This window comes from Centruroides sculpturatus, unplaced genomic scaffold (genome assembly GCF_000671375.1).
Source record: "Centruroides sculpturatus isolate CEXI.00-Female unplaced genomic scaffold, Cexi_2.0 scaffold1035, whole genome shotgun sequence".
NCBI classification, from domain to species: domain Eukaryota; kingdom Metazoa; phylum Arthropoda; class Arachnida; order Scorpiones; family Buthidae; genus Centruroides; species Centruroides sculpturatus.
Genome location: NW_019385222.1, coordinates 81,530 through 93,602, shown reverse-complemented (window position 1 = coordinate 93,602; position 12,073 = coordinate 81,530). Strand labels below are relative to the sequence as shown.

Genomic DNA, 12,073 nt, shown 5'->3' with positions numbered 1-12,073 from the left:
TGTACTGTACTTGTATGTATTGTTTGCTTGAGAATACAACAGAGAATAAACTGCCCAAATACCCTTAAACAAAGGAAAAGTACGTCCTTTATGAAGGCATAGAGCCTTTACTACATGAAAATGAAAATTAATGAATACACTGTGTACAGTAATTTACCTGATAAGACAGACCTCAGAAAAATACTTTATGAGGCATAAAGCTGTCTATAATGAAAATTAATTAACTAAGGGTTTTTTGCCCTGCCAGGGTGTGGCCGAGTTATCCGGACTGCCGGGTTATCGAGTGCCGAGTTTTCGGGACTCCACTGTATTACAGTTGACCGTTAAGAAATATTGAAAATTGTCGAAATTTTAATTTTATAGATATAGATTGTACAGTAAAGGGCTGTCTATAAATTACGTCCGCATTTTTCTTGAAATTTTTATACTTCCTCTCCTCGGATGCCTAACAAAACTCGATTTCCCTTAAAACATTTATTACCTTATGAATGATGGATACCATAAGTAAAAACGAAGCATAGAAGTTTTGAAATAAATGAGTAAAATGCATAAACCCAGTGGTGATATTCAGCGGGTTCGCACAGGTTCGGCCGAACTCGTTGTTAATATTTTCCAAGTTTTCCGAACCTTGTTAAACATACGTAACATTTCTCAGTGGTTTTGTTTCTTTTAAAAAATATATTAAAATATACGTATTATACTCTGTAACACTACTAAACTAGAGCCTTATACCCCGTTCGTCTTGGTGCGACCTACCTTGACCGTTTCCATCTTGACTGAAATGAGTTTCAACCGCTATCGACAAGAGAGTTCTTGAAATTAGGGGTACGTTCGTAAAGTCAAACCAGTTAAACGCGTTAGTAACGAATCGTTCGAATAGTAGTAGTCTCGCCCAGTGCGCATGCTCTGGAGTGATAACGTTTCAAATGAAACTCTAATGAAGTTCACAAAGGAAAGAGTTAGTTTACTTCGTTAAGAAAATGGCGCCCGACGATATCGATGTTTCTAAATCTACTCGAGTGTTTAAATTGTGAATTAAAAGATGAAATGAGTGGAGTAACTGTCCACCCGAAGCAATCTAAGAAAAATATTTCTGATAAGGCTGCACTAACAACATTCATATCTTCGATTTTAGAAACATCCATTTAGTTATAAACGAATCGTTCGAAAAGTCTAACTTTATTTAGTTCGAACGATTCGAATAACGATGACGTCATTCTCGTTTAACTCGTTCGACTTTACGAACGTACCCTAGATCCAGTCAAGAGAGAGATCCCACAATCCCGCGCATGCGAGAAAATACAAGATGGCTGCGGAACACGTGTCGTGCTATCGACAGCGAAATAAAAAAGATATTGTATTTCGAGAGACGATGACATCTGTCTATAATTAGATATATCGCAAGAAAAAGTATTGTATTTATTTCTAACCAAAACTTCCATTTTGTTTGTCGGTGTTAGTGACTTACCGCGTTAGAGAACCCTTTGTTAAATATTTCGAATATCACCACTGCATAAACCGTATAAAATTTAATGAAATTAACAGACGTCTACCAAAGCTCAATCCCTTCCGATCTGTCCGACGTGAGGCCAGCTTAGCAATTATGCGCCCTGGGCAAGATAGTTATTTGCCGCCCCTTATATATATATATAGGCATTGTGTAATTTTAATTTTAAAGAATCTGATTTACTCCCTACGTGAAATAGCATAACATTACCCCAAAAAATACAAATACATTAAATTTAAAAAAAAATTAGGTTTTTTATTGTGAGTAGAAAATGAATATATTTTTTGTTTTATTAGAAGGTACAGTATATGATATACTGTATTATTAAAGTAATACAATAATCACATGTGGCATATCCAAAAATAATTAATAACAGTACGATGTCGATATTAATTGCAAAAATAATACATAAAAGTTTATAATAGAAATTATAAACTTGTAAACTGAAGCTGTCACATTCGCTTTACAATAAGTTTGTTCCAACACAAGTACAGTACCTGACTGGTTTGAATCTGAAACCGTACTAGGCATGCGCAATGTCATTTTACAGCCAAGAACTGAACAATGGGCATGCCAGTTTTAAACCAGTTAGGGACTGGTGTTGAAACAAACCTAATATTTGAAGTTAGAATTTTAAAAGTACTGTACATTTTTTGTCACTCTCAGCCTAGGAATAAGTTTGGGTAGAGGTGTGAAGTTAAAGTCTTTAACCGTTAAAATAAAATACTCGCAAATATTTTTATAAATTTATTTTGTTTTCATCATAGTTTCACAATTTCTACGAAAAACCGGACAAATTAATAATTAATATATCAATTTCATCGGCTATCTCCTTGTCATCTGCAAGTAGTTGGTTAAAAAAGTTATTTGACCGACAATTTTGAAAAATTTTTTAGTGGTTTATAGAAAATCCATTACAGAAGCTAAGTTAAAATCTTTACTTTGCATTAATTTACTAATAGAATTAATTCGGTTCAGAATTTCAATCCAAATTATAATTGAACATACAAATTTAAACTTTTTAAGTTGATTCGATAAACCGGAATCCTCATTTCGCGCAGAAGTGTCCATATCCGAATCTTCGTTTATATAATGCATCGTAAACATTATCTATTTGATACTTTAGTGGTTTTATTGCATCTATTCGGCTCTCTCATCTTGTGTCATTTAGTGGTTTTAATGTTAAACCATCTACGTGTTTTAAAAGGATGACGATCGCAAAGTTAATGATGCAAAAAATACATAAATCTTTGGAACTATAATAAAGAAATTTACAGCTTCTAGTGAAGATTTTTCCATATCATTTACCACAAGATTTAATGAATCGCTACTGCATGATTCATAAAAGACTCTAGTGTTTAAATTTTTTTATCCTAGTTTGAAGTCTAGTAAGAACACCCTTCATATCAGACCCGTTGTCGTAGCCTGGTCCTCTGATAGTCTGTACAAGTAACCCCATTTTATTTAACTGGATTAATTCTTTGAGATTCTACATCTATTGTGAGAGAAGATTTCAGTCTGTGCATTAGCCCAAACCACGATTTTTGAGCAACTAAGTGATGTTTTGAAGTTTCATGAGATTGTCATGTTGCTAATTACGGTAGCCATCTTTACTTAATTAAGCTAGACGAAGATACATTAAAAATTTCACAATAGAAACAAAAGACATCATCTCTTAAAATTAAAAAGAAAAACTTTTATAAATAAAAATATTAATGTCACAAATATGTTTTAAAATGTTAGATAATTTTAACAGATAATTTTGGTGTGCTTCAATTTTATTAATTTATTTTTCACTTTAATTATTTTTGTTTTTATTACATGAAAAATAGTAATCCATGAATTTTGTAATGGAGCTTCGTTTCTTAGGATGATAGAGTCTGATGTCATTTTTGTCTATTGGTACCGGTATCTAGAATATACAAAACAATATTTAAAAAATAATAAAATACACTATAATTAAACTTAAACAGTCTATTAATAAATATATTTTACTGATAAGTGTTTTAAATAGCTTATTAATGTCTCATAAAATAGGGATTTCCCTATCCTATGATACTGAGACATCTACTCATGGATCGAAGGAGGAATCTGAGTTTAAATCCTCAACAATTTTTCATGGTCAGATATGTCTAACTCGTTCTCCACTTCCCGATCATTCATTTTCCTCTCCCTTTTCCTCCCGGTGTTTTCGCCTTTGGGCATTGAGAAAGCTTGTTAAAAGCTTCTCTTAATTAATTCCCAAAAACCAAAAACAATTTTCTACTACGTTGAATTTATCATTTAAAACAGATGAATAATTTATATATAGAATATAAATATTTATTGAGCACTTAATTTTTATAATTATTTATAGAAATATTTGCCATTTTATATATTCGAAACTATTGAAATAATAACGTTCGAATAAAATGGCCAAATGAATAAAAACAGTCACAAGATTTACTCAATTGATTTTTTTACTTTTATTGTCCTGAGGCTAAGAGAGTCTTTTTTCAACCGATCCTGAAATTTCCATACTGGCATCGATTTATTTCTATTTTATTGGTTTATTTAACGATGGTATTATAGTGACCCATTACTGTAATCAGAACAATAGTTCTTAATCTTTTCTACTACCCGCACCCCGGCAGGATGGTCGAACGATCACGGTGACAGCCTGCCGCTCTGGGGGACCCGGAATCAAATATAGATGGATCAAAAATCCCCAGGAATTTTTCGGGAGGTGGTCCGACCGGATATGTCGGACCCCATCCCTCACCACCCGGCCGCCCCATTTTGAGTCTGGCCGAACTCATAATGGGCTTGCTAAAAGAAGCATTCTTAGTACCCACAGGGCAGAAAGAGTAAACAAACAACCAACCGCACCCCTTGAATTTTTACTTTTTCTATTTTAAATAACAGAGGAAAAGTATGGCGATCGGTCAAGAAATAACCTCGCAAGATTTGTATATGAGAGGGTACGATTTTGTTCACCCGCTTTAAAGCTTAATAACTCATTTGTCTTTTGTCGAAAATTTCTGAAATTTTGCAGGGAGATTTGTTTATTGAGGGTTTGTTTGTTTTATTAAATTATGGCAACGTAACACTTGGGCGATCTGCCTAAGGGGATGCCTTCCGGGAGGTCTTTTTAAGGAAAACTGGCTTCTATTTAGGCGTTACAGACGTGGAGAAACTCAGAAAACTCCACGTGGCCAGCGCGTTGGCAAAGCGTCAACCCAGGACCCACAAGTGTTCAGTGGTTTTTCGGCCATTGGTGGGCGAATCATGTGTCGTATATAGTTGGGTAAGATTTAATGAAGATTTTACTCGTTATTAGCATTTACAATTTTTTTATATATAAAACTGATCTCTAAATTAAGCTTTTTGCCATTTTATAATAATTAATTTTATAATAATTCAAATATAAATATGAAATTTTTTAAAATAAATATCATAACAGATGGCACACGCAATTTTAAGTGTTTTTACGGAGGAAGTGACGGGAGTCGATGGATTTTTTTAAACGTGTTATCAAACTTTCATGGAATTTCTAATTCTAGATAGAAATTTAGAAATATTTAGGTTTAGATTAGAAATTTACAACAGAAAAGCTACAATTATACATTAAATAATGAACGTTCTATGTTAAAGACAAGGCAAATAATTTTCGACAGGATATAAAAACATATATATAGTGCTTCAGAATTGTCTTATATTTTTTACTTCCTGTTAAAGTTTAATTATAAGTTGTTTATTATCGGAGGAACAGTTGTAAGATAACTTAGATACTGTACTTTTCTTATTACAGTATTAATTGAATGCAACTGAAATGATATAAATAGTATAAATATACAGTACGTCAAATAATGGAAAACGACGTACAATCATATTTTATTATTACAATAGACCCCCTAGAACACTGTTGATAATTCAGCGTTATATGAATTCCATGTTGTACGAGTCACTTAGATTTTACAAATACGTGAGTAGTTCACAGCCCGGCACACGTATTTGTAAAATCTAAGTGACTCGTACAACATGGAATTCATATAACGCGGAATTATCTACAACGTTATAGGGGGTCTACTGTGTTTGACTCCCGTCCCGTGAGCACTAAGAGGGCCTCTTTAAAAACCTATCATTAGTTCTACCACTCTGTTCATGCAAAATATATTCAAATACAGTATTATTAAACACAACTTAACTGATGTGTCTTTTGTTTATACTCAAGCTTTTAATTTGCACTAATTCCTTTATGAATTGTTTCTACATAAAATTATTATTTTTTTTTTATTGTGGTATTCGAAATTCTGCTTTCCAGGCTTGGGCCTAGTGAGTATATGACTCGGATTTGATCCAGTGTACCCAGAGCGGTTGGCTGATGTTTTAATCTCTTCGGCCATCCCGCCGACTAATGTCATCAATCTTATGTTTATTAATTAATTAGATATTATTACCATTTCATCAGTTATCCACGTCATGTGCTGTGATTCAGTCAGAGGATATGGAAATCTGTTAGCAGGGATTGTCTTCGAACGTTTGATAACTTCTAAACTCGCTGCTGTAGATATTTTTTTAAAAAAGTTTATACAATTATTATACTTTTTATATTATTTAATATAAATTTTTAATGATAGGAATCTTAATAATATTATTAAAAAATACATAAAAAATTTTTGATAAAATAAACTGAAATTTTATGAAATACATTATGCTACAATTACATTTACATTCAATCCAGACAATTATTAAATCTAAAAGACAAATATTTCTTTGTCTTTTTAATTAATATTCTTGTTCTTTTCTATTGTGACTCGTTTAATGTATTTTTTTAATAACTAGATTTTTGTCAGTTATTCATAAAATGAATAGATTTTAGAATTGCTTATTTTTTATAGATCTAATCAATTTTGATCAGCTTTACAGAGAAGCAAAATATAGTACATAGTTTTATACCATTGTCTAAGTGCCAAATTAAGAGTAAATCGCAAGTAAGCAGGCCCAAATATTTTGTATATTCCATATATACCAAATATAAAATTAAATTTGAGAAAATACATCTCATATTTCTTAAAATGGCATATCTTTAACAAATACAGAGGCATTTTCAACATTAGCTCCCCTTCTTTATCTAAGAACAAAATGTGTAAAATTAATTTCTATTTGATGTAATTATTGTACAGTACATATAAATCTAAATAGTTAAATCAAACAATTAAAGATACATAAATATTCAATTATAACATAATTGAATAAGATAAGATTAACAAAATATATTAGAATAATTAATCAAATAATTTAAAAAATTGTAGACCTATAAATTCCCACTGTCGTCCTCTGTCTGTCCTTTCTTAATCTCGAGAATCAATTAAGATAAATAAAATTCAAGATCACATATAGAAACTTTACAGACAGGAGGCCTTGATTAACGACATATGAACTTCTAATGTAAACCGAAAGTCACGTTATTTCAATTCAAAACTTTCCCCTGAAAGGTATTAGATAGATGACAGGCACGACTCTATTGTTAAAGGAAAAGTATGATGTACAGGAGCAAGCCACTATTAATTTGAGGTGGAAAACATATATTTTAAATAAAATAAAATAAAAATATGATTAAAAATTACAACTCGGCATTGTGACGATGTCACAATAAACAATTGCTCTTTTTATAGTTATTATTCAAATAATTATTCACCATAAATTTTAAATGTGTAGGTTAATAAAATATTATATTTATATCATTTAAAATCAATACTTACGATCCTCGGGAACAGAAACAGATTCGTATTTAGAATAAAATTTTGATGCCATAATATCTCCTACAAAGAAATTCGTTTAGAAAATTCACTTGCATAATAAACACTTTTTTTTAAAATTATTATTATAGTATTTCTGTTACAGGTTAAAATTCAAAATTCCAGTAACTTCCGGACCTGAGGAGTGCCGGATTTTTAATGGTTATATATGCTGTATACTGTATATTTACAGAAAATGACTACCTGTATAATCCTTTAAAGAAAGAAAATTAAACACTAAATGAAAAGCAAATGAAATTTTAATGTTCATTAACTACATAAAAACAGTCCTACAGAATTTTAGTTAGAAGATTCCAGAAAACAATGGCGTGCCAACGAAAATGTGCTCCGAAATCCATGCCGGAAATCTGAAGAAACCGGATTTTTGAATGTCAACTTGTAGTAGATTATTGTTCTATTTAGCCTAGTGTTATACCGGACAAATATCAAGGTATTATAATAATTATTAAAAACTAATTTATTGACTTATTCATAAGAGAATACAGTAGAGCATCGATTATCCGACCCCCGATTAACCGACCGCGTTCTAGTCGGCAAATTCAAATGTCCGCTAGTGATGTGGCGCTACAATATTTGGCTATGTCTTGGCTACTTTAATATTATTTTCGTTAAATTTTTGCGTGTTTTAGCTGGCTACACTGGCATGAAAGGAAGGCCAGTATTTAAACGAGGCTTAATTTTTTAATTATGAGTGGTTGTGTTAAGATTAATCATATTCGTTTTGTAAACCGCGCTTAAGTTAAGCGTCATCTGTTCATTTTTTATGTCCGGTCATTGAAAGACCGCTATGGACCGAGTGTCAGTTGTATATACAAAAGGTAAATTGTTTACAAACTGAATCTTTGTCTATTCTCTGATAAATGTACACTTTTATTTCGTCAATTGTTCACGATAGCAGATATCTTGTGTGTAAGATCCAAGTCGGATGTGCGCAAGCTAATAAATGTTCTTGTTAAACATAAAAAATACTTAAAACTGAAAAAAAGCAAAAGAAATGCGTTATTTTTGAAGAAAAAGCTTCAAACTTTATTTTCCATTGTCTCGCCTTTCTGCGAAATTTGACACTGACCAGTCATTGTGTTTACAGCTGGATGACCTTGACAACAGCTGATGTTGGATTTCCCGGGACATTCTCAAAACTTACAGGAGGCGAAGGGTTTATAGTAGGGTGAATACTAGCTGGCTGTATATTTTTAAATATTTTTCAATGTACAGTACAGTACTGTATTTATTTTGTGCAAAATAAAGAAATAATTTTTAACGATGCAATAGTGACAATTATTATTTAAAAAAAAAAATTGATAGGCTTAACATGGAGGAAAATTCAACGCGAAGTAGGTTAATAGCGATATACTAATATACTAATTACATGGGATATAATAATATACAGTAGAGCCTCGATTATCCGACCCAATTGGGGACTGGGGTTGGTCGGATAATTGAAAAGTCAGATAACCGAAACGTATGAAAAAATCCATTATTAGTGTAGTATATTATTATATCCCATGTAATTAGTATATTAGTATATCGCTATTAACCTACTTCGCGTTGAATTTTCATCGATGTTAAGCCTAACAAAAATTTTTTAAAATAATAATCGTCGCTATTGTATCGTTAAAAATTAGAAAATTAAGCCTCGTTTAAATACTAGCTCCCTTTCATGGTCGAATGAGTGTTGCCAGCTAAAACACGTAAAAATAATATTAAAGTAGCCAAGACATAGCCAAATATTGTAGCGCCACATCACTAGCGGACATTTGAAATTTGCCGACTAGGACAGTCGGTTAACCGAGATGTCGGTTAATCGGGGTCGGACAATCGAGGCTCTACTGTACTACACTAATGGATTTTTTCATACTTTTCGGTTATCCGACTAACCCCAGTCCCCAATTGAGTCGGATAATCGATGTTCTACTGTATTTATATTTAGCCTATCTAATTTTTAAATAAACCAGCAACGAGTTGCTCAATTTTGAGGGTAAGGATGAGTTTCATAAAAAAAAAAAAAAAAAAACTAAATGCTAACGACGATTTTACACAAGATCCCCATTATCTACCCACTCCCTTGACCTTCAATTACCAAAATTTAATAACAAACCTCCCTGTAAAATCTCCCTATAGAATAGGTGTCGACCGGATATGTCGACACCCGTACCTCATCATCCGGCCGTCTAATTGTGCGCCTGACCGAATCCATAATAGGCTTGCTAAAAGTGGCTCTCTTAGTACCCACAGGGAGAAGTAAAAGAAATGTTCATTGGTTCTTTAGAGCTACGCTATGAGTGATATCACGAGCAGTGACATTGCGAGATCGTCGAAAGAAAATATTAACGTGACTATATAAATTTCACACGACGTCACATCGAAAGCCACGGCAGCAAATAGTTTGCACCGGGCTTAAGAAATTCGGTCTAAAACTACCAATTTGTGTATATGAGTGGGTTCTTTGAAATAGGTAAACAACTCGCTATAATTTTTGAATTTTATATATACTGTATACAGTATATAAATTAATAATAATTGTGTAATGTCCTATCTTAGTTAATAATAAAAGAGGAATATCTCTCTAATACAGCGGATTAAGTTCCAGACCACTGTAGTAAAGCCTTTTTCACACGCTAGTACATTTATTAATTAAGCATATATCACGTATATAATTGAAAAACGTCTTGAAGCGAGATACAGTACGCTGGTTATTAGCAAAAAAAAAAAATATATTTTATGTAAACACATTAACACAACAAAATTCCAAACCGTTCTTGTTAGAGATTCTTGATGCATCACCACGCATTTATGACATCGCGAAAATATATTTTCAAACTGATTATTTGATGAGGCATTCAACAGTAAACAATCGCAAATTCTCCCATTATGTTTAGATCTGATCCACTATGTATTTTCAATAATTCACTTTATAACAATATTAATGAAATTTTCTGCATTTTATTCGTATTATACGTTAATTTATTATTATTTTTGTTTTATTTATTTTAACCGAAAATCGTGATAATTGTATTTCGTAGGGTCGTGATGACAAGCGAAATCATATTTACAAACAAAGTTAAAAAAAAAAAGGCGGAACGCACACTTTAAGACAAATATTCTAAGAAATTTTTTGATAAAATCCAGCTGCTTATAATTTTTATTCGAGAAAAGCGGAAATTGAAGGATATTAAGTAAAATTTAGGTATTTCCCCAGGCCTACGAGAGGAGGTGCAGCGGGGACCATGAGCTTTAGTGTGCCCATCAGAGCGAAAAATTGTTTGTTGCCGACTATTTTTTTTCTTCCAAATAATGAAATAACTTTGGCCACTGGCTAACATTTATACAGGGTGACCCACTGCCCCGACAGCTTCCCATTCTCTCGGGGCCACGCATTTCCCCTAGGAAAAAAAATCCACACCATTTTGTATGAAAGACTAACGCTGTACAGTCTGAGATTATCCGATTCCTGAAGCCATTATTATTTTATCATCATCAAATATTATCTAGAAAAATATTAAATCCATCCTTCATTTAGTTTATAGCTATTTTAAGCGAATTAAGTTAAACATACCTAATTTATACGGATTTACGGTATAATTGGTATAAATTTTTTGACATTCTTTTTCTTTGCGTACAGTTTCTTCAATGATTTTATGCTTGAGTATTAAATCACCGTCTTTTTTATCCCTGAACATGATTGTAATTATTAATATTCCTTAAATGACAATTGTTTGTGATAATATTATTTAAAAATAATTATTGTTGCGCACGATCAATAATAATAAATTAAATTTTATATAGTACTAGCTGCAAGTACCCGCTTCGCTGGGTTTTTATTTGTTCGTACATTTATATGCAATATATAAGACTGTTTCTTTTCCTCTACATAATCTTTCTCTGATTCGATGTGTTTTCCTATAATTTTCAAGTTGCTCTTCTGTCTAATTATTTCTGTTTCGTTGATAATTTTCTCGTAGCAATGTTAGATGTACTTTTCTTTCTTCCGTGGTTTCATTTCTCCGCGCCATCTTTTACCTTTGAGATATGATTCGAGACTGCAAAAATTCTTTCTTACGCTTTGGCATTATTTTGTATATTTTTACTTTTCACACTTCTCTTTTCACTTTCTACTTTTTTCTGTTATTCGTACACTTTTACTTATGAAAAATCAACTGAAGCGTATGCGTCACACGTCTCCAAAAGCCATCTCCCTACCCACACATAACGGTCCTCGACTATTCCAAAACATTTTCGATTATTCGAAAACATTTAAGATTAAGATTATATTATAGCCAATCTTACCCGTTTTCACGAAATGCAAGAATTAGGTCCCCCGTTTCCAGACTAATTAGAGAATTTTTACATGGGACTAAAAATATGTTCGATTTCCCGCAAAAACGCAAAAATACTTATCTGCGCCAATAAATCTTGCACGCCGTTTTATCTTAACACCTCCTTTGTTACTCAACATTTCCATCGTTAACACTTCCATTATTGACACTTCCATTGTTACACATTTTAGAAGTCAACCTCTTTCAACCCCATATCTCCCACACCCTTATAGTTATCGATACGCCATCACCATAGTGCACGATGGGAGACTCGGACTACTACCACACACAAACATCATTCATGTCCGATGTATAGTTTCGGCTGCAAAGTGAAATATAGGCGCACACACACACACATACGTCCATTTTTATATTTATATATAGATATAGATATCATATTAGCGTCATTTATATTTTTACATTTTTATCTTTTTATAAATTAGTGATCA

At 32.2% G+C, this 12,073-nt stretch overlaps 1 protein-coding gene across 5 annotated transcripts; it reads right to left on the bottom strand.

The window, feature by feature from the left end:
• Positions 1-3,231: 3,231 nt before the first annotated feature.
• Positions 3,232-11,817, bottom strand: LOC111636357. 5 transcript variants are annotated; one of them, XR_002758526.1, is made up of 6 exons: positions 11,141-11,817; positions 10,865-10,980; positions 7,252-7,311; positions 6,446-6,620; positions 5,947-6,050; positions 3,232-3,419 (listed from the first exon to the last, which is right to left on the bottom strand). XR_002758526.1 is itself a non-coding variant. In XM_023381576.1 (4 exons), the coding sequence occupies exons 1-4, from the start codon at positions 10,986-10,988 to the stop codon at positions 3,306-3,308; spliced, it is 399 nt and encodes a 132-aa protein (XP_023237344.1). In that variant the 5' UTR covers positions 10,989-11,124; the 3' UTR covers positions 3,232-3,305. The 5 variants fall into 5 exon arrangements, 2 of the variants coding, with proteins under 2 accessions (XP_023237344.1, XP_023237343.1); XR_002758524.1 differs by lacking the exon at positions 11,141-11,817 and having other exon boundaries at positions 10,865-11,124; XR_002758525.1 differs by lacking the exon at positions 11,141-11,817 and having other exon boundaries at positions 5,947-6,047; positions 10,865-11,124.
• Between the last annotated feature and the right edge of the window lie 256 nt (positions 11,818-12,073).

What these genes read in the sequence shown, in the direction of transcription:
- LOC111636357 (XM_023381575.1), bottom strand. Translation starts at nt 10,988, where the DNA reads ATGTTCAGGGATAAAAAAGACGGTGATTTAATACTCAAGCATAAAATC. An exon ending in CGTAAATCCGTATAAATTAG is followed by an intron (nt 7,312 to 10,864) that starts GTATGTTTAACT and finishes ATTTCTTTGTAG; the next exon opens with GAGATATTATGGCATCAAAA. An exon ending in TGTTTCTGTTCCCGAGGATC is followed by an intron (nt 6,051 to 7,251) that starts GTAAGTATTGAT and finishes AAATATCTACAG; the next exon opens with CAGCGAGTTTAGAAGTTATC.